At 37.2% G+C, this 24532-nt stretch overlaps 2 protein-coding genes and 1 pseudogene across 2 annotated transcripts in view; 1 reads left to right on the top strand and 2 right to left on the bottom strand.

Annotated features, from left to right (window-relative positions):
* rev3l (REV3 like, DNA directed polymerase zeta catalytic subunit) overlaps positions 1-2726 on the top strand; it is a 62288-nt gene extending 59562 nt beyond the window's left edge. Inside the window, exon 32 of the mRNA XM_065263698.2 lies at positions 1757-2726. Within this exon, the coding sequence (XP_065119770.1) occupies positions 1757-1897 (141 nt within the window). The 3' untranslated portion in view covers positions 1898-2726. The remainder of the gene's footprint in view (positions 1-1756) is intronic.
* Positions 2727-5087: 2361 nt separating this feature from the next.
* LOC135745396 (sodium-dependent glucose transporter 1) lies at positions 5088-11503 on the bottom strand. The gene is made up of 4 exons (XM_065263699.2): positions 10958-11503; positions 9903-10071; positions 7478-7594; positions 5088-7374 (listed from the first exon to the last, which is right to left on the bottom strand). The coding sequence occupies exons 1-4, from the start codon at positions 11231-11233 to the stop codon at positions 6071-6073; spliced, it is 1866 nt and encodes a 621-aa protein (XP_065119771.1). The 5' UTR covers positions 11234-11503; the 3' UTR covers positions 5088-6070.
* A 6060-nt stretch (positions 11504-17563) lies between these two features.
* Positions 17564-24136, bottom strand: LOC135745479 (sodium-dependent glucose transporter 1-like; annotated as a pseudogene).
* Positions 24137-24532: the final 396 nt, after the last annotated feature.

Here is a 24532-nt window from a genome sequence, read left to right as displayed (position 1 = left end):
CGCTATTTTTAGCCTTTCATTGATAAAACTACTGCGGGTGTTCTCCGTAGTTTCGTTTTGAAAGCGTGAAAGTTGCGCAATCCTATTTCATCAATTGCGCTGAAAATTCAGAAAAAGCTCCAACAAATAAACGTACAAATTACTGTGCAGCATGTATACTTGCTAAACAAGCAGCGGGCTCCGACATAATATACATTTGTGTCCATATAAACTCATAATTACTCCCGCTCGCGTTTGAATGACAGCAAGGAGACTCGCCCACCGTCTCACAGACCACCCCCTCACAGTATTCAGGACAGATGCGGTCGAAAGTGGACAAAAGAGACGGATTTAAATACCAGGTGTAAACGTAATGTGTCTCTCTCGTCCACTTGTGATCCGATCGATGAAAACACATCTTAAAACCAAGTGTAAACAGCCCCATAGTGATGTCCTGCGTGTTGCCAGGTCCTCGTCTTTTTTGTTCTTCCTTACCATTGTGGTGCTTCACAGTTTATGGCTTTTCGCTCATAAAGTGATCAAGTTTTTGGTGTTATTGAAGTGAGAAGCTGCCAGTCCCAATATTTTATCTTTGATTTAAAGCATCGGGGATTTATTTCGCCTTATTATTTCTTGTTCGCTGTAGTATTATTGCAAGATCTGGCAACACCAGTTATACCATTGTGCCTCTGTCACTTTTTGCACCGCGCATACAGAATACTTTTAGGCATTTATTTTTTCAGAAGAGAGACCTGTTATGTCTGTTTTGCCTATTAAAGGCGTGCACAATTTCTGAAAAACACTTTGGAAAAGAGAGTCGGGCCAACTACCAAAACACACTTGTAGCCAATGGCGAGTAAGGGGCGTATTTGTGGGGTGGCCTATCAAGGTCCAGATTTTGTTGGGGTAGGGGCGTGTTTGTGTAGGTGATCAACACTGGCTTTCAAACATTGTGCACTCCGCCTTTAACTCTTTCACCGCCAGCGTTTTTAAAAAAAGTTGCCAGCCAGCGCCAGCGTTTTTCATGATTTTCACCAAAGTTTAATGCCTTCCAGAAAATGTTCTTCTTTAAATAAATAAACATACAATATACCAAATGAAAGAACAGACCCTCTGCTTTCAAACAAAAAAAAAACGTTTCATCCTACCTTTAGTGGTTCTTTTGCAATCAGCTTTTGAATATGGGTAGGTTTTTGCAAAAACACCATATTTTGAGCAAAAAGCAAAAATAATTCCATTTTTGTGATGGACTTTTCATAGAGATCCGATTCAGAGCGATCTTTAAAACAGACACGGACATGCAGCAGCTTGCCATAGGGCAATACTTCCGGTTTTAAAAAGTTGCGGAAGGGCGCCACCTGGTGGATAATAGCGGTATTGCGGAAAGACGGAAAATCTCGTCATTGGCGGGGAAGCGTTTTCTCTCAATTGACGAGATATCTCGTCAATGGCGGGGAAAGAGTTAAATACTTAATCAACAACTAGTTGTTCAGTTGGGTTATGTACACACTATGCAGAGTTTCTGCAACTGCGGTTGTCACTACCTGCATGGGTTGTACAATGCAGCTGTCAGTCCCGTAAAGGCAACAGAGCTGGCACACACATACATGACTGTGTAACAGTAACAGAGTTTGACGGAAACAGGATTGACATGGACTAAATCTGACAACAGGAAATCAGGATTTTCAACGATATAATTTTTATAATTTACATTTGTAGTTTGCAATTTCATCTGTCATATTTCATATATCTGTGTTTTGTCTTCTGTGTTTTGCAGTTATGTAGAAGCTGCAGTGGGAGTGCAGAGCGTCAGGTGCCGTGCGTCTCATTGGACTGCCCCGTACTTTACAAATTGTCTCGAGTTAATCGAAATCTTTCTCGAGGACCGTATCTTCGCCAGCTATTGGAGCAGTTCTGATTTTGTGACTCGCTGTCATTTAACTCTGGTGCTAAACGCTGTCATTCAGCATCCTTTTGTGTACATCATAGTTTCGTGAAGGTGCTTTTCATTTTTTGTGGACTTTGGAGGGTCTCCATCATGTGCTGTTTGACTTTGTGGTACGGCAGCGCAGTGGGACTAAAGAGGCCTTAAATGTAGAAAAGAGGCAAAGATTTTGATGTAGTGTTTCAATTTGCTTTGTTTGTAGTCTTTGTTCTTTGCTGTCATTTTAGTGTTTACTCCTCATTTGTGATATTTCTGTCATAATCCTCTCAAAAACTGAACCTCATGTGCGCTGTAGCAGTTTGTAGTAATGTTTGACTCCGGTGAGAAATGCTTTTTATATCAGATCAGTTTCTTGTAAATAAGCCTTGTATAGTGATGATCCTAAATACCGTCTGTCAGCACTGAAGAAAAAATGTTTAAAAAATGTAAGTGTTTTTTTTTTTATCAAATCCTGCTTGAGGCACATGTATGTGCTGAAAAAGTATTATTTCTGTCCATTCTCCACAGAGGTAAGTCTAAGTATGTGTACCAGCCTTAACTTCTTGGACTTTTGCAATATGTTAGATAATTTATGGCGAGAGTATATTGTCTGTGTGCATATTTTTTTCTCTTAACACACTTTTTGAATGCTTTCTCTATTCTAAACCAGACGTTTTATGTTACCCAAGGATCTTTAATTTCTGGATCTACAAAACACTATGTATTTGTAAACTTGTAAAAACCTGAGGTGCTTTGTTTTTAAAGAACATTTGTGGGAGGAGATTTAAAGTTGATATAATAAAATTTACTGTATTTAACAAATGCTCAAGTTGTACTGTTATTGGAGTCAAGAATATTGCATCCCTTACAATTTAACATTAACTATAATGATATATCTGTGTCCACACCACCACACAACAATGTTATCTTAAAGGGATAGTTCACCTAAAAAGGAAAATTCTTTCATAATTTTCTCATCCTCATGTTGTTGTAAATCTGTATGAATTTCTTTAAAGTCTAAATGCATTTACTAGAAATAAAAATATAATTTGGACTTCAAAATTAACAAAAGATGTGTTCATCTGTAAAGATTATTTTAGACTAAACTTAAGTGTCATAAACTTTTGTTAAACGCAGAGCTTATTTATTGTGATAATCCAAAAGTCTATGTGAAAAATGAATGGACTTTTTAGCAGGACACACATGGGAACTTCCGGAGTTGGCCTAGAAAAATATGTCATCCCTGCGGCACTCAATTCTCTGATCTCAAACGCTGGGTTTTCTGTCTTAAATAACATCTTTAAAATGAATTTGTTAAAAAAGTTTGAGTAACTCCTCTTTGTAATAGTGTTGCTAATATTGTGTTTGATCAAATTGGTGGTCTTCCATTTTTGTTTTTGTGTGATTACAAAATTTCTTGTCAGCTTTTCACAAGCAAGCACTTTGGGGTGAAGGTTAATCTACAAGCACAATTTATCTCCACACCAATATAATATCTGGAATAATTTGAATAGTCTCTATAAACACAAGAGTATATTAATAAAAACCTGGTTTGATAAAGGGATTCTTTTGGTAGGTCTGACTTTGTTTCTTTCATATTTTCTTTCAATTTTGTTTTTCATCTCGCAAAAAATAAGGCTATCCATTTATTCTTTCAAAAAGAAATTGTTAGTAAACCATGTTTTTTTTCTATTGGTCGTAATTCATCCTAAATATTGATTGGATGAAAGGTTGGGTATTGCCTAATAAATATCTCATTACAAACTAAATTAAAGAAATGTAATTTAAGATACTACACAAATTTTACCCTGCACAACATTTTTTAAAGATATCGATGTAAATTGTTCATTCTGTTTGTTACATCCAGAAACGGTACCGCATATATTCTGGCATTGTCAATATACAAAGAGGCTTTGGTGGGAGTTTTGTAAATTTATAAATATCAAAGTGCTGTCCAGCTTTCTTTTATTATATGAAAATGTAATATTTGGATTTTAAATTATGATAAGAAGTTGGAAAATGAGCCTTGCATTAGTTACATATTCATTGTTGTAAATTCAGCAATCAGAAACCGCTTTTCTCTGTGGTATTTAAAGAATTTTAACATATAACACACTTAAGAGAGTACAAACAAAACAGCTGTTAAAACTGTATTTGTTTAATTCATTTAGGTTTTTGTGATCTAGCAAGAGCTTTTATTTTCATTATTAGTTTGTTTTTAATATTATTTTATTTTATTCATATATGTATTTTTGTTTGTATTTATGTTTTGATTATTTAAATTGTTGAATCTATCTTGTAAAGTCTATATCTAATTTTTGTATTTTGTTGTATATATCCTTGGCACTTATGTTTGTGTTGTTCAAGCAATCAAAAATCTCAAACACTGGGGGCACGTCTGCACTGAAACCACGCCTACTCGGATGCTCACAATTGTGTTAGGGGCGGGGTCGAGCCTCCGTTTAAACCCTGTCCAAATAATCCTGAATACAGAACTGTGGAAAAACAGTTTAACCCTGTTACTCCAATTCACAGTCTTTGTAACATGTTTTAGCAATTTCTAACATTTATCATTTGTTTAGAAACAATTCTCTGACTTAATACAGACTTTAATAGAAACTTGAAATTGTCTGCCTGTCATTAAACATGCTCATTGTGGCATTCACAGCAGCTATAACTGCCAGTTCTCCAGATATGCATTTTCTTTAAGCCATCTTTGAAAAGGGTTTGTTTCAGTATACAGTTTACTGGAGTTCTGTGACGTGCTTATATCCGCAGTGTCGTCTGTCATTTCAAATATATTACAGCCCCAGCAGTTGACGTCACACAGCCTAACCTCCGCCCTTTTGGCACTGTATAAGGGTTTTATGTTTAAAAGTAACCCTGAACTGACATGAAAGAGTTTTAGAGGGCTGAGGCACGTTAAATAGCATTATAGGGATCTGTTGTGTGTCATCTATTTAGTTTTTTTATGTGCATATTTATATTTTTCTTAAAGTGCACAGCGAACTGTTGCCATGATGAAACTCCTGCTGGCACCATTCATTTCATATTCGCTCATGGCGGTCTTTGCCTGCTAGTACGGGTCATGTGACAATCACGTGACAATCCTGGACTACTTGAAGCAACCTATTAACTGTGGTTAGTAATATGTAATACCGAATGAAGGTTTATTAAACGATGATTTCAGCTATTTAAATAATTTAATAGAAAATTCTCTAATCATTTAAATATGATACCAGCACTTTTTTACACTGCAGTTTGACAGAAAATGGCTGAAGTGGCTTGGGAAACATGTTGTGATTTTCCAGCCACTTAGCCAACACACAAAAATGCAACACAGTGCTATAATTACAAACAAACAGTAGATATTTGTTTACATTTACATGGGAATGGGATTTTGACCAATGAGATTTCACAGTGGGTGGAGCAAACGGACTGCAGATGTAAAAAAAAAAATAAGTGATCAACAAACTGAATCCTGACAGACGTCACAGATGGTAGGGGTAAAAACTTTAACATGAATAGCTTGCTTCTTTATCCAGTTGTCTCTAGTAAAGATACATTGTCAAGATTCTGAAAGACTAACAGACAAAAATACAAATTACAACTTAGTGATGTTCATTTTGATAATTAACAAGCAAACATTACAATAGAGAAAATAAACAGATTTTTAGTGAACTCGTACAATAGGAGAATGACATTAAAGACTTCATACATTCTGACCATACAAAAAATCAACTTTTATCCTTCAAAGTTTGTAACATTAATGTATTGTGCCAACTACAATTTTTTGTGTAAGTTAATCAACACATGACCAATGACAGCGATACAGAAATCCTATATCCAAATCGTAACATGTCTTAATTTCCCATATAAAGAGGCAATCAATCTTCCACGTATTGATTTCATTTAATAATTCTTCAACTTCCACTCAACAACAATGGAGGTAAGGGAAATGCTTGGTTTGGCTCACATTGGTTTACCCAAGCAACTACATGTTTAATGCCAAACATGCAAGTAACATGTCCAGAAAGCACTAAATGAATCGACTGACTAGTCAGGGTGATCTTTTTGCCCATTAGAAAAAGTGTTTTAAGCTTCAAGTTCATGTAAAGGATTCAACCAGCCAAGTTGCAGGTTAGGTCCAAGATCTCTTTGATGTAATCAGTCTTTCTTCTCCCTGTTTAAGGACAATAACAATTTGCGTCTAGGGGAGTCTGTGGAAAAGGAAAGGGCACTAGACACAGAAGCAGGGGCTATGGGGTCCATTGCAGGTGTTGGGGTTGACTCTGTAGAAGCGCCAACTGACTGGACAGCAAGAGCGTTGGCTGCAACATCGGGTGGCATTAAGGCTTTGGAAGGAGAGCTCATCAGGTTAGCTTCGTCCATCTCGATCACCTCAAAGTCTGCATCATTCCATTGGTCAGCTTCACCATCGTTCTCCTGCTCCTCCTCTTCCTCCACATTGTCCAGCAGGGCTTGACGGTACTCGCTGTCATCGGCGTCCTTGGTACGTCTGCCCGTCACTTTCCGCAGTGCAGCATCCCCTCCTGGCGATGCTAATTTGTACATGACGGGGAAGAGAATGGAGGTGAAGGCGGATGTCCCGAGTGCCAGGTACATCAGCAAGGGCTGATTCTTCACATGCCCAAGTAAAAAGCCCAGCAGGGATGGCAGCACCATCTCACCGAGTGCTGCGCCAACTACAAACACTGCAGCTGATCGCCCCGTCACCGTCGTGTACTGCTCCACCCATGAAATGCCACTGGGAAAGGTGGTCGACATAGAGAGCCCATACAGGCCAGTGCAGGCCCAGAGCATAGGGTGATTGTCGCTAAAAAGCACCAGGAGCAGTGATGAAACCGTAGTGCCTACTAGACTAAACAAGATCAGGGTGCCTGGGCGCAGACAAGCCGCAAAGAAGATGGCCAAACCTCGTCCGGCAGCGAACATTCCCCAGAAGAGTGAATTTAGACCTGCTGCCTTCGCCTCATCATGCATATGGGCATAGTCTTTGGCGTACGTAAATATAAAAGAGCCGTATGCCACTTCACTTCCAACATAGAAGAAAAAGAACATAGAGAGCAGGAATATGAGAATATTGTGGTGTTTGGAGAACTTCTGCTTTCCTGGGGACGTCTTTGCCCAATTTGAGGTGGGGGGACTGCAAGAGTACAGGAGGAAAAAGATGAGTGACACCAATAAAACAAAAGCACCAATCACAATATAAGCCCACATGGATGTTGGAGTGGAACTTTTGGTATCTGTGAATGGCAAAGTGGCGCCTAAAGTTTTAGATAGGTGACCAGTCAGAAGTGGGTAAATAGTGTTGTTGTCTGAACTGTCGCCGAAGAGCAACTTGGCTATGATTGGGGAAACAAATGCTCCAGCGGCAAAGCTGAAGTGCAGGGCTTGCATATGTGGTCCGGCCTGCTCTCCCCACGTGTTCAGTATAAGAACATTACCACCTGTTAACAAGGAGAGACTCGGTTACCGCATCAGTTACACAGAACTATTTTACAGATGAGATCCGAGGTCCTACCTAATACAGGGTGTAAAATCTGCCCTTACCTGTATCTAAAACTCCCATTGACACCCCCACACTACACATAAATACGGTAAGCAGCCAAGCCTGTTTACAGTAAGATGTGCCAGATATTCCAACTGCCGTGAGCAGTAAGGAAAAGCCTGTTGAGATAAATCAATCACATTTAAAGGATTACTAGCTTTATTCAGTTTCAAAGATACAAGAAAGAACATTTTGTTGCATTATATGTTAATTATGTAGGAAACGTGAATATATGCATTTGAATAAGATCCTAAAAAAATCTACAAAACACTCTTAGGGGTTGTGCACACCAAAACTTTTAAACGTGGCTGAAAACGCCTGGAGGACACCGATTGCCAGCTGTTTTTTACAGCTGAGCGTCAGTTTCTTCAGCCAAGCGCTTTGGTATCTGTGATACTTGAGCTGTGAGCCGGTTGGTTGTTGTGATACTTGTCCCGCCCCTCATCCACTGTGATTGGACGGCCGTGTGAGAACTAAAATGACGAGCGGAGCTTTTCACCCAAAGTTGAATCTCTTTCAACTCTCGACGTTCAGTGCCAAGCACGGAAAAACCGCTGAACGCTGGTTTTCAGCGCGAAAGAAAACGCTAGCTGCTGGCTTATTTGAAAAACGCTGAGCTTCCATTGATAACAATTCAGAACATGCACCAGCTGCAGGAGTAAAAGCTTTGGTGTGCATGACCCCTTAGTTTGGCATACTGTGGGCTACCATCAATAAACATAAGGACAAGTAGTGAATTAATTTATGTATGTAAAATATTGACTGACGGAAGCAAGGTGCAATTTTGGGCATACAAATTGATTTTTTCCTTCTCTTCATGTAATTTAAAAATAATGTGTCAGCCCTAAGCCATGATGGTACCTTCAGAGGTTGATGCCCATGAATCATACTAAGTTTAGAAGCAATATGCAATTACTTTACATAAAATATGACATTTTAAGACAAAAATCTAAATTTGTCCAATATGGCTGACCGAAAAAAAGCCCCTTTAGGAAAGTTTTACCACTGCACAGGCGGTCATGTTTGCAGTAATTTTAGTTACATTTATGCAGCTTTAATGGTTTAAAGCAGCGGTTCTCAACTCCAGTCCTCGGGCCCCCCTCCCAGAATGTTTTAGATATCACCTGATATGAAACACCTGATTCCACTCATCAGACTCCTTCCAGAATGTTTGAAACGTTTCCTTAATTAACACACTTACAAGCTGATGAACTGAATCAGGTGTTTTATATATGGAGACATCTAAAATGTTCTGGGAGGGGGGGCCCGAGGACTGGAGTTGAGAACCACTGGTTTAAAGGAACACGCAGACTTTTTGGGACTTTGGCTTATTCACCAAGTATGTAAATCCATACATACCTTTTTCTTCTCTGTGCATCCCGTAACTCTGTCTGACGCACCCACCGCTAGCCTAGCTTAGCACAAACACTGGAAGTAAATGGCTTCAGCTAGCATACTGCTCCCAAGCAATTTACTTTCAGTCTTTGTGATAAGCTCTGGGTGATACAGTAAATAAGCTAAAGTCTCAAAAAGTCGTTGTGTTCCTTTAACAATCACTTATTACACGGCTCTCTAAAGTGCTTGATTCTGATTGGTCAGTCACAACATTCCAAGTAGAGCTGCATAAGAACTAAACGCAACTAATCGTTTGCAGAATAAAAGTATAATAATAATAATAATAACAACAAATAATAGTTATGTATATATAAATACACACGTATACATGTAAATATTTCTTAAATATATACATGTTTTTATATTTATATATAAGTTATATTATACATAAAATATGAATACTTAATATATACATATATTTTTTCATAAATTGAACATGCATATGTGTGTATTTATATATACATAATTATTATACACAATACACACACATATATGATGTAAACAAAAACTTTTATTCTGCAGACGATTAGTTGATATGCAGCCCTTATTCCAAGGTTCGTTCTTTTCCGAAAACAACCACTCAAAACTAATAACACACAGCTACAAATCATTTTGAAAGGTGCAGTTTAATATTACTCAAAAAAAGAAATATAAATGTGGGTTTTTAAAAACATCTCATCTTAAAACTAAAAGTAAACGTGTTATCCTCGCGGAACGTCTGCATTCGTTAAAAATGAGATCAATATTTAATGTTCCTTACATTACTTATGAGGTAAATAGCCGTGTAATAAGCGGGATAATGTACAGGCAGCAGGTTGTTATCGTAAAATAAGCCCCTTCAGTGTGATTCAACAACCTTCCTTAAACCAAGAACCTCTGCATTTTCAGTCCATAACTGTTAAATTAGCAACTCCTATAACCAGTTGAACACATATTTTCTTTGATATGTGAATAATTTACCAAAGTTAATTATTAAAGTTGGCTTGAGTTTGTGTTTTTGTACAACTTCCCTGTGCAGTCCACAGGCCTTACCGAGCAAGAGGTGTGGATTCATACAGTCAAATAGGATCCCTCCTAATAGTGAGCCTCCAATGTATCCCGACGAACGACCCACAAAGATGTAGGACAAATTACTGATGTCCTGGTTGACGTTAGTAGCCAGGTCTTCAAATGTAGGGCCTAATACAGAGATTGCCATTCCCTATAAATACACAGAAAACCAACAAATTGTCTTAATAGCATGCACTTTGTCAAATATAACAAAAACATCCCAACTAGTACAAACAGCAAGGAAAAACCCTAAGAAAAACAGCACATGCTAATATATTAACATACCACAGTATTTACATGTTGCGCTAAGCTACTTTAAAGAATTGTCATGGTAATAATATGATTGTAAAGTAGCACTTTAAGCATCACTTTCCAATGCTATTTTTGAAGCAAGCATACAATAAAACACTATTTGGATGTCTCTTCAAGCCAATACACCCATTTCAGTTCCTGAGGCACTAAAAGCCATTGAAATGGATGAGGTGTTTGTTTAAGAGGGCACTTAAATGTGTATTGTAGGTGTGACTCAAAGGAAGAGGTTAGCAAAAACTAGATTATAAGACTACACAGAAAACGGCTTAAGGGTGATTATAGAATTGCAAGTACACTTGGTGTCAGAAATTATCGTTTTTTTCTGCTTTTTTCAAATGGTTATATTTTTAATTTTACCTTTTAAATGGGGAGAGAGATAGAGAAACAGAGAGGTAGTACATTGTACACACTATTATACATAACATTGTAGTAATTTCCAATACTACAGACTTGAAATCACTGCAGCAAGCCCTGGTTAACCTGTCGGCCCGGTTACACTACTGCTGCATCTTTATGCAAAATGATCCTGTTTTACCAGGATACTGTAAGACGAACAGGAAGTTGTGACAAATGTTGTTTTTAACACCATTATATCTAGTTTATATACAACTGGTAATATGACTTAAATGGCTACAGACATCCAGAAACAGGACAGATGATCCCTATCATATGTTGCACAGATCTGATCGATCTTTCTTCTATTAAGTTAACTTAACATGACCCACCAGCCCAAGAAACGATGCAAAGAGCGCAAGGCTGACCAGCCAACGCCAACATGCCCCAGTGCCGCTCTGGTTCCGACCAGGTTGAACTATATCAATCTTTACAGACCCCATCTTCAGTACCCCTTTAGCCCCCTTCAGGGCGCTTTTCAGTCCTTTCCTAACGTCTTTCCGCTTGTCGAAAAGAGTGTCTTCCTCCTGCTCGTCGTTGTCATTATTCTCTTCCATTCTGGCAAATCGGACGTGTTTCTTTTTCGGTACGGGTTCACGGGGAGGCATGACAGCGAGCGTGAACGACGCACAACACACGGTTCTCGCGCTGTCGTGTACGGAAAAACTACAAACGCTGCGATGACGCGATTCGCAGGTAAGCGGTCGACCGTTACTGTAACTGACCTACATTTGTAACGTTCGCAATATCAAACCATTATATCTGCATTATAAAACTGTAAAACGAATAAACTCTATCATCGCATGACTGTCACTTGACAATTATAGTTGCTTATTAACTTCCGGAAGGTACGTATGTGTGTAAATACACAAACACAAAATAAAAGTCCTCAAGTCTTCCGTTTAGTTTCGTATGCATTGACGTCACTTTTCCACCCGACCACACAGGTGTCGTGAGCAATCCAGTCCCCCCGAGCAATTCTGCCCCCCTAGGACCCCAATTGGTACCTAGCAGTAATGCCTGGTCAAAAACTTGTCATCGCGATATCTTGATGCTAATGGCTAATCGAAGCTGCGTTAGTGGTGTAGCAAGCTAGGTACTTTTTACAAAATAGAAGCATACAAAATATTTTTAAAATAAAAGCTTACAAAAATAATATAATTAATGAACTAATATTCATGTTGCAAACACGTGAGCAGCACGTAATGACACACGTAATCGCCTAAAAACCCAATTAATTGCCTTACACAACAAAAACACATTTCAATTTTATGTTATTGATTACTAAGTTATCTGAACGTGAAACATATTTTTTTAAACCTCAGGATTAAAAAAAATGACATTACGTTATTACGGTGAGTGCAACTGGTGTTTGTGTTAAGCTATTTTACCCAATAGCTGTATGCTAAGCTGGTACGTCACGTTAAGCTAATTAAAAAAAATCTAAGAACGAGATTTGGTAGATCTCACCACCTAGAGCATCAGTTATATACTACTATATTAAACGGATAATTTAAAATAGACCAATTGTAATTTTAACAACATTCTAACGATATAAATCATCACGAAATTTTGAAGGAATTGTAATAAGGCGCTACAAAGGCTACCCATGAGGAGTTTTTTCAGCCAATGGAATTACGCGGGGTCCTAGGGGGGCAGAATTGCTCGGGGGGACTGGATTGCTCATGACACCGGCGCACGCCCTGCTGAGTGGCAAACGTTCAACAAAATGGCTGGTTTTCATAGCGGCTGCTGCGAAGATGCCAAAACTGATTATTATCAGCTTAGATTTAATTTAGTTGGATTTGATAGCAGAGGTGGACAATACTAGTAACACTATTAACATTTTCCAAGCATCTGTGCTTTTTTTTAGGGTGTTTGTATTCGTGAAAAAATTGCTTTACTACATAGCATATTTAATACCTAATTACATTAAAATGGTATACTTTAAAAGTACGTTAATGTGTACTTAAATATTAAATGTAATTATGATAGTATGCTTTAGAACAGGAGTGGGGAACCCTGGGTCCTGGAGGGCCATTGTCCTGCAGAGTTTAGTTCCAACCCTAAACAAACACACCTGAATTTCATTTCCAAGTAATCCTGAAGGCTTTAATTAGATTTTTCAGATGTGTTTAATTAGGGTTGGAACTAAACTCTGCAGGACAGTGGCCCTCCAGGACCAGGGTTCCCCACCCTTGCTTTAGAATGTATGATTCCCAAAGAAAAACACGGATAAAATACAAATACTTGAAAAAAAAATTAAGCAGAAAGGAAAACCTCTGCTGTGACCCTAGCAACTTGTCAACCCACCTGTGGTCTGTGGACGTTGGCATGAACGATCTATGTACGTCTCCTTTCGGTGTTTTTTGGCAGTCTGTAAAACGATAGCTCTGAATTCTTGTTAATCTGTTAGTACAGTCTATCGCACAACAGCTTTTTCCCATTTAAACACGTTTTCCCCGTGTTTCCGCTGATTTCACACTGTACACAGATTCTGGCGCTCTGTCTTTGGCCACTCAGTGGGCGTTACCGCAGGCACTTTCGCCTCACGTGCATACCCTCTATTCTGGAGGTCAGGTAGGGGTCTTACTAACTAGGTGCTTTGAAACACTCAAACTTTCGACCTACCAAAAGGATAAAATAGAAATATGTTTATACCTTAATGAATTGTATTTAAATATACATTACTTAACAAATAAAAAAAAATGCTAATAAACATCCATTATGGGGACTTAATTTTTCTTAACCATAAACTTTTACAACTTAGACCATAACAGGTTTTATGTTTTATATTTGGTCTATCACAAATAATTTGATAACCCCGGTATGAAAAAAATATAGTATATACTGTAGTAAATTGATATAATAGCAATTAGTATAGTAGGCTATAATTGATATAATATTATAGTTGTCAGGGTGAGGTGGATGATGGAAATAAACTTAATGATACTTTATTATATTTAACAAAGACAGGAACTAAAACATTACAGGAACACAGACATAAGCATCAACTAACATAAACAATGATCGACAAGATGAGGAAAACAAAGAATAAGGTGAACATAGAACTTGTATGACAAAAAACATACAAGTTGAGTTAGTAAAAGGTGATTTTTTTTGTCAAATTAATTTGCAATATACAAATTGCACATCATGATATCGCCATAAATCTGAAATATAGACAATGATGAAAAATCTATTAAACAGTTATTACCACTGAATTTGAATATTTTATTAGGTATTTTGACTACTTGAGCAGGGTGCCTATGAACCAAGAGGATTGAGAGGGAAGAATTACATAAAAAATGCTTACTGTAGTCTGACAGATGTCTTTTAATTTATCTAAGAGCATTTCAAACAGAAGTGTGTTGAAGTTGGTAGTAATGCTGTGTGATAAAATACCACCCTGTATCGTATCTTGCCCTTAAGCCATAGAAAGGAAGCGGGATGAATTTTCTATGTAAAATGTTGCTCTTGTTTCTAGAATATCTGTTGCTGTAAAGACTAAACAGAGAGTCCTATATTTAAATAGGACTAGGCACAAATGCAATTTTTTATGTTAAAACACCCTTTCAAATTATTAACAAGAATAAGTCTTCTTAATTATCAACAAATGTTTTTGACTGTTTCAGCATGATTTTCTCTCTTTGGCAAATCAGCTATTCAAGGACTAACAGGCTGTCTAAAACATAAGACTACTGTATTCCATACGTTTGAATCGTGCTTCATTTGATATAAAAAAAATTGTAATTATGGTAATGTATGGTACACAGTTATCACATTCATAAATATTAAAAGGTCTCTGCTGCAAGCCAAGTGTTTTGACCCACTTTAACCGCCAGGTGGCCCAAAGAGATCATCTATTAAAGGGATAGTTTATGAGTGAAAATCTGTCATCATTTACTCCCCCTCAAGTTGTTCCAAACCTGTCTAATTTTTATGTTCTGCTAAACATATTTTGAGCAATGTTTGTGACAGTTTTGGAGCACTATGGACTTCAATTGTTTTTTCTTACTATGAAAGGCAGTCAGTGGCGGTTCTAGACAAATTTCACTAGGGGGCCAAGGAGGGGCCAGTGTTTTACCAGAGGGGCACATAAAAAAATGGCAAGAAATTATATTTAAAGATTTTAGGGCTGGTTAAACGAATTAGTTTAAGACAGGACTAGGCCTTAGTTTAATTAGGAAATATAACTAGTTTTAACAAACATGCCTTACTAAATACATAACTTGTGTGCATTTTGAAGCAAAACAAAGGGCACTGATGTATTTTAAGATATGTCAGTACAAGTTGTTCTCAGTTTGGACAGCTCTTACATTAATTTTAGTCTAGGACTAGTCTAATCCCTTTCCGGGAAACTGCCCCGTAAACTTTATTTTACTTTACAATCAGATAAATATTTATTTAATACAAGAGTAAGTGCAGGTGCAAAAGGGGAGCTTGGCTCTTTTCTAAAGCCCCCCAACCGAAAATCATGCGAGCCTACTCAATAATCTTTATAAAATGCAAACTTTTATAAAGACAAACGTTTGTTTTAGTTTACATTTAAACACACATTGCTAGACAGTTAGGGACCACAATCTAATCAGTATTTAAAATAATATTTATTTTAAAATATAAACATTTGTATATGTAACATTTAATTATACTCCTCCAATTTTATGCACGTATATGTAAGAGCATAATTACAGCGCTTTTTACAATGTGTAAACTTTAAAAGGTTAGCGAGATGTTGGTTTTGCCGGTTGTTGATGAGTAACAGCTGTGAATGATCACAACGTGCTTAAGCAGCTACGTCACAGGAGAACAAGTGAACAGTGTCCCAATGTCAAGTCAGCTAGAGTCCTTACCAGTGCCCAAACCTGCATACACATTCTCAATAGTGATGGGCAGTCCGGCTCTTTCCATTGATTCGGCTCTTTCGGCTCAAGCTCCGGCTCTACATTTTAGTGATGGCAGTCCGGCTCTTTTCATAGATTCGGCTCTTCTGGCTCGGCTCCCTTAGAAGAGCCGGCTCCCCTGCATGCGTCTGAAGATTCGGCTCTGCTCGTTCACTACAAAGAATCAGCTCTTAGAGCCGGCGTTCGTGAACGACCCATCACTAATTCTCAAGATCAGGAGATTGGGAACGAATTGAGACACTCGCCGGGCAGCACTCGCAGCAAACGCAGGCGGCTACAGTGACTGGGTGCGCCGCTCTAATTTGCCCGTGTAGAACGTTGCGTCGCATTAGTTCCGCTTTTGGCGCTCGCGTGTAAAATCAAAATAAATTTATACTTTTTTATTTGGTCAGCACGGGGTGGCCACAGGGGTGGCCAGGGACATGTCTACAGAGGCACGGGCCACCCTTGGCCTCCGTGTAGAACCGCCACTGAAGGCAGTGATGCTCCTGGTTCCTGCTTGATTAAAAATACGTTCCTTTGTGTTTAGCAGAACGAAGAAGTGTATACATGTTTAGATCAGTTTTAAACCTTTGAAACAGGTTAGTAAATTATGACAGAATTTTCATTTTGAGGTGAAGTATCACTTTAACATTTAGTTTTATGATAGAAAATATTGTAATATAAAATCATTTAATCTTGACAAATGATTTATAATAGGATTCCAGCTTCAATCTTTTATACAAAATCATGTACATTTAAATGAAATTGCTGTCTCAATAAATTGTTTTCACAGTTGGTTTCTGTTATTTTCTGGCTTAATCTTCATGTAGACTGCACCTTGTGCCACACATCCCAATCTCTCATACAGTTGCAACTACTTGAGTGGTTCTTCAGACAACAAGCGTTTTGCTCTAAACATATTTGTGCACACTCAGCTCTTTAACATCGTCTACAGATCCCTTAAGAAATTGTTAGGCTGCATAACTTTGAGACTGGAAACACTCCCCATAAGACTCAATGTACTTGTTACATTGAATGGTGGAATGGTATTTACTCTCATAATAGCCTGTCTGTCTTATCACATGCCAGCAAAGTCCACAGCATCAGTCATTTCCCTTAGCATCACGCCATGCAGCTGACAATATTTGTCTTTTTTGCTTAAAGGTGCCGTAAAACTGTATTTACCAAAGATAATTAATAAGAGCTCTGTATATGGTAATGACATATCATGAGCCTCAAACACGATTGTTTCCTCCTTCTTATGTAAACCTCGTGCATGTAAAAGACTGCTGGAAAACAGACTAATCTCAACATTTTACCAACTATGATGTAACAGTCATGATGTACGCCCCAACATTGAGTTACATTTTAAATTAAGTGCAAAGTTGTTAAAATGTTTACTAATGTGAGCTACTGGCATGAGCCTCAGAACAGAGCAATCAGAGCAGAGCTCATTATTATTATTCATGACCCTTCCAAATATGGCAAAAATAGACTTTTTTAAGGACAAAGATTTGTGGATCATTTTTGCACCTAATAAACTTACATACCTTCTATGTAAATATACCAAATAACAATTTAACATACCTTTAAAAGGTGCCAAAGAATGCATTGAAATAATATGTTAAAGTGGTCTTTGATTTCTACATAGAAGCTGTGTGTGGAAAGAGTCATGAGTAATGTTGTGCGCTGCTCTGATTGGCTGTTTCTCAGAGCAGCTCCTTCAGTAGCTCTGTGTGTGTGTGTAAACAGACCTTATGTTTAAATCTGTATCAGACGAAAATACAAATTTTAAGGAATAATCAATTGTTTGGAGATTGTTAATGGATTATTATTATTACTGTATGTATATGTTTGCTACCAATATGCATCTTTGAGCTACTAATATGACCTCTTTAGATACAAAGGTGTACTTTTTGAAAGGGTACTGCTCCGGTGACAGCTGAAGGGCTGAGACGTTGTTTATTGATGGAACAGCATGAGCAATACTTAAAACAGCAAGTGACATTAAAACTTAAACTGTACAGTTTTCAAACTGGAAACATCTTTAAATTAAGTGGCTTCATTTTTATTGTTTGGTTCCTGTATCTCCTCTACATTGTCTTGTGGAGTTTGGCGGTACTCATTGTCATCTTTGTTGCTTTTGCCCAGCACCCTACCTTGCGATGCTATTTTGTACATGACAGGAAAGAGAACTGATGTGAAGATGGATGCTCCAAACGCCATGTACATCAACAGCGGCTGATTCTGCACCAGACCCAGAAGAAAGCCAACCAAAGCTGGCAGGATCATCTCACCGAATGCTGCACCCACCACAAACACTGCAGCTGATTGCCCCGTCACCGTCGTGTACTGCTCCACCCATGAAATCCCGCTGGGAAAGGTGGTCGACATAGAGACACCAAACAGAGCAGTGCAGGTCCAGAGCATAGGGGCGTTTTTGCTAAAAAGCAGAAGCAGCAGTGACGAAACCGTAGTGCCTTCGAGACTAAGCAAGATCAGGGTGCCTGGGCGAAGACAAGCCGCAAAGAAGATGGCCAAACCTCATCCGGCAGAGAAAGTTCCCCAGAAGAGTGAATTTATCCCTGCTGCCCTTGTCTGATCCATACCAGCATAGTCTTTGGCGTACGTAAATATAAAAGAGCCGTATGCCACCTCGCTTCCAACATAGAAGAAAAAGAACATAGAGAGCAGGAATATGAGAATATTGTGGTGTTTGGAGAACATCTGCTTTCCATTAAGTGTCTTTTTCCGGTTTGAGATGGGGGGACAGCGAAAGTAAAGGATGAAAAAGAAGAGTGACACCAATAAAACGATTTTTGCCTGGCTTATGGCCAAACAGCAGCTTGGCTATTATTGGGGAGGCAAAAGCTCCAATAACAAAGCTGAAATGCAAAGCCTGCATGTGAGGCCCAGCCTGCTCTCCCCACGTCTCCAATATGACAACATTACCACCTGTAAATGACCAGAGAGTTCAAGTTACAGCAGCACCTTTAATCTGTTTCAAGCTATTTTTACAACATGATTCACACTGCTAGTTTTTGCCGGTATAATGCATTTTGTGCATTTGCTTAAAACTTCCAACATCTCTATAGTATGAGAGGCATTACAGACTGCTTTCAACAAATACATTGACCCTATCTGTGAAATTCACACTGTAAAAATTACTTGTAATCTTAACAAATAAAATATGAAAAAATGCTAAGGAACATTGGTGAATTGGTTAACTCTACAGAAAACCTTGACATTTACAGTTAAAACTATAATAGATTTACCAAAACAATACATTTAATTTTACGGTAAAATTGTTATGTAAATGTTTTGAAAGAAAATGTATAAATTATCATGTATTTTATGGTGAAAATCTTGTTAACATTTACCAGGATTAAACATGTAATTTTACAGTAAAATATTGTTAAAATTATGTTTTTGTGAGTCAAAAATACAACGGCTGTAAAACTTAAAGTGAAAAACAGTAAAACGACATTTTCCCAATTCACTGTGTGACACACATCTGCTGATATTACATTGAAATACTTAGGTTTCCTCTTACATTTACTGTACCAGTTATAATGAGGGTTTCACATTAACAATTTGTGAAATATGCAAAACTTTGCTGTAATGAAAAAATGCCACTTTTATATGTTTGCAAAGTTGTTTACGTCTGTCCTGTATTTTTATGAAAGTTGTTTGGCAACCACAGCTGCTATTTTTTATCATTTTTTACAATGCAGGCTTAAGTCTCCTAATCTCATTATGAGATTAGGAGCATCACATTTGATTTCAATCATTCATTTAACTTCTGTTTGATTTAGTCAGTCAATATTAAAGACATCAATGTTATATTTTTGACAGAATGTTCTTTACATTATGTAGGATGATTTAAAGAGCCAGTAAGATGCCAACTGTAAGCGTCCTATCACTGTTTATAAGTCCCGGACAACAGGTTTAAATGCATGCAAGGTCAAAAAAGTCATTTTCTCAAAATATAAATTTAAAATTACCCCATTTCTCAGAGATCCCCAAACGATTCGTGTGAAGCCTTTCAACGACTCAGTCTGCCTAAACCACACTTTTCAGTAGCCTACTCTGCTCTGATTGGTCAACTGACACGGTCTCCGCACAGACCACAGATACATGATTGGATCAGTGGCACAGCCCAACAACAGTGCAGCATGTATTGACCTAGAGCTAACATGATTTACTGAGAAGACATTATCGACATCAATACATATCATTCATCATTAATCCAAGCAATAACAACGACGATAGAAACTAACATTTTACACTCATTTAAGCATTTATATTAAGAGTTTAAAAAACAACATCAATACACATCATTTATCATTAGTCCAGGTTATAAAAACGATGACAGACATTTACACATTTTTACACTCATTTAAGCAAGTATGTAGCTATAATCATACTTCAGGTTGTGGTTAGGAGACGCATGTTGTTCCAAATAAATTCGCTACTGAACCATCTTTTATTGCCAAACATTTAGTATATCCCTCCTTGAAAAAGTAATTTTAACCAAAGATTCTTCATATATCTTCATCCTTTGGTAGTGAAAACAACACAAACTGAAAACACAGCGTGATATGATGTTTACACAGTAACTAGCTGTGGGCAGGTCATAGTTTTTGTTTCTCCCGGGCAAGGCTGTAGTTGGAGATTATTATGCAAAGTGTTCGTATTACGTAGATAAAGTCAGGCAGGAGATTCAATCCATATGACGAGTCATTTCAGTGATTCAGAGTCGACTCCCTGCTTTAGAAGTAAATAACTTTATTAATCGTGCACTTTTTGGTTCAACTCATTTGCACATTGTTTACATTGATGGACAGCTACATGACACACTGCAATACAGGTCAGTTTCGATTTTGGACGCTGGGTCGCTCTATATGAACTTCTTTGGATCCCTATACTGCTTTGCACCCATTCAGAGCTCTTTCAAAGTTATCTTCCATTCCATTCCATTCATGTGTTGCCGTATTCATAAAAGCTGCGATAAAGACATTCAGTTTATTGCATGCCAGCCCAAAATGATCAAAGTGTATCATGTCGATGACAAACTGCTATCACCACAAAGACAGATACCAATTTTTCAGACAACTGTCATTCATTCTATTTATTACTTAAATTTAAACTTTTAATAAACTTTTTTTTTACAATTTTTACATTTACAATGATATGATACAACCAATTACATTTTCCTAAAATATTTGAGATTCAGAATACAGTTTAAAACAAAGATATTAAAACCAAAAGAATATCCAATAGCTAATAAAAATGGAATACATTTACACAATTTTACAATACGGACTACTGGCACATCCGGGAACTTGACTGTAAATTTCGTTACCGCCCCTTTTTGGGGGAAAACAAACCAGACTTCCCATTGACTTCCATACAAAATAGCGGAACAAAGCAACGTTTGTACACAGCCGGCAGGCGTAAATAACTTATGAAATCACTCAGATTAAACATGTCGAGTAATTATCTGTCCACCCTGCCTGCTATAGAGCGCGAAAGATACATTAACACATTTCATTTGGTCAATATAAAAACATCCCACATAGAAGGTGATGTTCTCGTGACATTTCGCAACGTTCCCTAAAAGTTCTCTAAAGGGGGTGAAAAGACCTGAACCTTTAGAGAACATTAGGTACATTCCTAAAACGTCCTTTGTTGGTTATAAAAGTCTTGCAGTTCAAGGTTCCTCATGTGACTTTAGGGGGACGCCTGAGACATTAACAGAACATTCCCATATGGTACTATTTTGGTCAGATAACAACGTTCCCGATATGACTGTAGGAAGACGTTCCTTATTGGTTATCCTGTGGTTACATAAGAACGTTACAGAGAGGACATTTGGAACATTAGCAGAACATTCCCACATGGTACCATTTTTGTCATATCATAACTTTCCTGATATGACTGTAGCGGTACGTTCCATATTGGTTATGCTGTGGTCACATAAGAACGTTTTAGAAAGGACATTTGGAACATTAACAGAACATTCCCACATGGTATTACTTTGGTCATATCATAACGTTCCTGATATGACTGTAGCGGGACGTTCCATATTGGTTATGCTGTGGTCACATAAGAACGTTTCAGAAAGGACATTTGGAACATTAACAGAACATTCCCACATGGTATTACTTTGGTCATATCATAACGTTCCTGATATGACTGTAGCGGGACGTTCCATATTGGTTATCCTGTGGTCACATAATGACATTACAGAGAGGACACCTGAGACATTAACAGAACATTCCCACATGGTATTACTTTGGTCATATTATAACGTTCCTGATATAACTTTAGCGGGGCGTTCCATATTGGTTATGCTGTGGTCACATAAGAACGTTTTAGAAGGGACATTTGGAACATTAACAGAACATTCCCACATGGTATTACTTTGGTCATATCATAACGTTCCTGATATGACTGTAGCGGGACGTTCCATATTGGTTATGCTGTGGTCAAATAAGAACTTTTCAGAAAGGACATTTGGAACATTAACAGAACATTCCCACATGGTACTATTTTGGTAAGATAAAAACGTTCCTGATATGACTTTAGGGGGACGTCCCATATTGGTTATCCTGTGGTCACATGGCAACATTACAAAGAGGACATTTTGAACATTAATAGAATGTTCCCACATGGTCCTCTGTTGGTCATTTAATAATGTTCCTGATATCACTAGGAGGACAAAATATGAAATTACACTTAGAACATTTTATTTTTATAGGCAGTTAATATAAAGGATGTGTCAATGTGCAATGGCCCATACAAACAAAGTAATAAATAAATGATTTCAGAATGAAGAAAAATAAATGAGTGATTTAGTCTGCACTATCGTACATCAGCTACTAATATGAATTATGTTGTACTCTCCAAATATGATGATGTAGATTGCATTGCATCTTGGAAACAGTAGTCAGTTAACAGCAACAGCGTTCAATTCGCTTTATGAAAAGGACTACCTTTCCCATAATGCCACAGCTTACAAGAGGACCCGGAAGTCGCATGAAATACAAACTGCCACACCTGACGACGTGATGTGATGTAATACTGTAAGGTAAGTTAAGATACTTTTCTTTTTAAGCCTACATAGATTTCACTTGTTGTTCTACAGCGAGTTACATGAATGTTTTTTCTGTTTATTTGCTATTCTTTTATGTGATGTTTTTTATTTCTATGTTAGGCTGTAAGTGCTAGTATTATATTCTTATTTGCCATTTAAAGTATAGCGATAAACATGCATGCTTATAAAACAATATGCATAAAGAGGATGTTAAAGAAATCTATAAGATGTTCGATCTTTACAAAATAAATTAATGCTCAGACTACAAAGAAGCCAACGAAAGATCATATGTTTTGTTTACAAAACAAAAAATCTTTTTGAAAATGCTTTTGTAAAGGAATTTAATACCTAAGAGTCATAAATTTGTGTTTGTCTTACTCTTTTATTTTACTTTTTTACAATTAAAATGAAATCATGTTTGTGTTTGGTTTGCAGACGTCATGTACCACACTTCGTCAAACCTGAAGAAGAGTATCTTCCTGCAATCTGGGTAAAGAATTATGTAAGTTTAATACACTTTACTTAAAAAACTTAACAGTCATGTTCATTATTTATCTTTGTGCAATTTGATTTAAATTACAATATTGAATGTATTGAATTTGTTAAGTTTTGTATGGGTTAATTTCTTAGATGGGTTAATTTGCCTAATATTAGTATTAGATACAAAAGCACAAGTGTTTTGGCTTAAAAGCTTGCATTGTTTGAAGTAGTAAAGAATAATGGCAAATAACGAAGCAGGTGATAAAAAATACTTGACCAAGAAGTTTTGGAGCTTAACATTTTTGTAGTTTGTAATTGCTTTTTCTTTAAGTTGGTAATTTGAAAATCTATCTGGAAGTCTGAAATCTTCCAACATATTTTTTCACATCTCGATTTGAACGTTAAAAAAAAGTTCTTGGACTTGTGATGTTTTGTATTATGTGTTTTTGCCCTTACTTATGCATTTTATGTAAATTTATTTTTTAACTGAATTTGTATTTGTATTCTGCAGGCTCCAGACCTGGAGATTGAAGTTCCTAAAGGTTGATGTTTATCAAGCTTGTGACCTTATTGCATGGTGTTATTTTTTACATTTGTATATCTAATACACATTTACACATCTGTAAACATAAATTTTATATTTCGTGGGTTATCTTTTTATTTTATTTAACCAGTTGTTGTATATTGGATTCTGTCATTACATTTTATGCACTTCAACTGTACATGTTTTGTTTTAATTGCATCTTTATTGTTTTAAACAATTTAATTAATGTGGGTTTTTGTTAGCTTTTATGTTATTCTTGTATTTTTTGGCAATTTATTTGTAGCTTTTTTATTATCATTCTGACATTCTATTTATTTTTCCTGTAATTCCACTTCGATTATTTTCTGTGTTTTTCAATGATACATTTCTGTCACAGTCCCAGTTTGTTAAAGCTTGTTTCTCCATGTTTCACCGTTCATCACTCATTTGGACTTCATTTCCCATAGTCCTCTTCACTCTCTCACCTGAACTCTGTTTGTTATTATCCTCACCTGACAGTCATCCCCCTCATCACTCAATTGTCTAAATACCCTGCTGTTCCCTTTGTCTAGGTCAGTTCTTCTTTATAGTGATGTGTTGTGAGTTTTGCTGTTTACCAGTTGCCATGTGCCCTGTTTAATATTAATTAAAGATTATCATTTTGGATTCATCATCTCTATCTCCTCCTTTATCCTCCACCACACCAACCGTATCAATTTCACAGTATAATTATATATTGGTTGAGTTACGGCTATTTTTGGGGCTTCTGGATAAGTTGTGGGTGAGTCTCAAAACGCTCTGGGAACTTTACTAGGCAATGTCCTTAACACCAGCAGGGTCGTTCTGAGAGCGTTTTGTGAACGTAAAGTTTACATGAAAAATGGTCCCCTTAACATTTCCAGAATGTCCTGAATGCTCC

Source organism: Paramisgurnus dabryanus, chromosome 12 (genome assembly GCF_030506205.2).
Source record: "Paramisgurnus dabryanus chromosome 12, PD_genome_1.1, whole genome shotgun sequence".
NCBI lineage: Eukaryota > Metazoa > Chordata > Actinopteri > Cypriniformes > Cobitidae > Paramisgurnus > Paramisgurnus dabryanus.
Note: the sequence above shows the minus strand (reverse complement) of the source record. Positions and strands in the feature narration are given on the sequence as shown.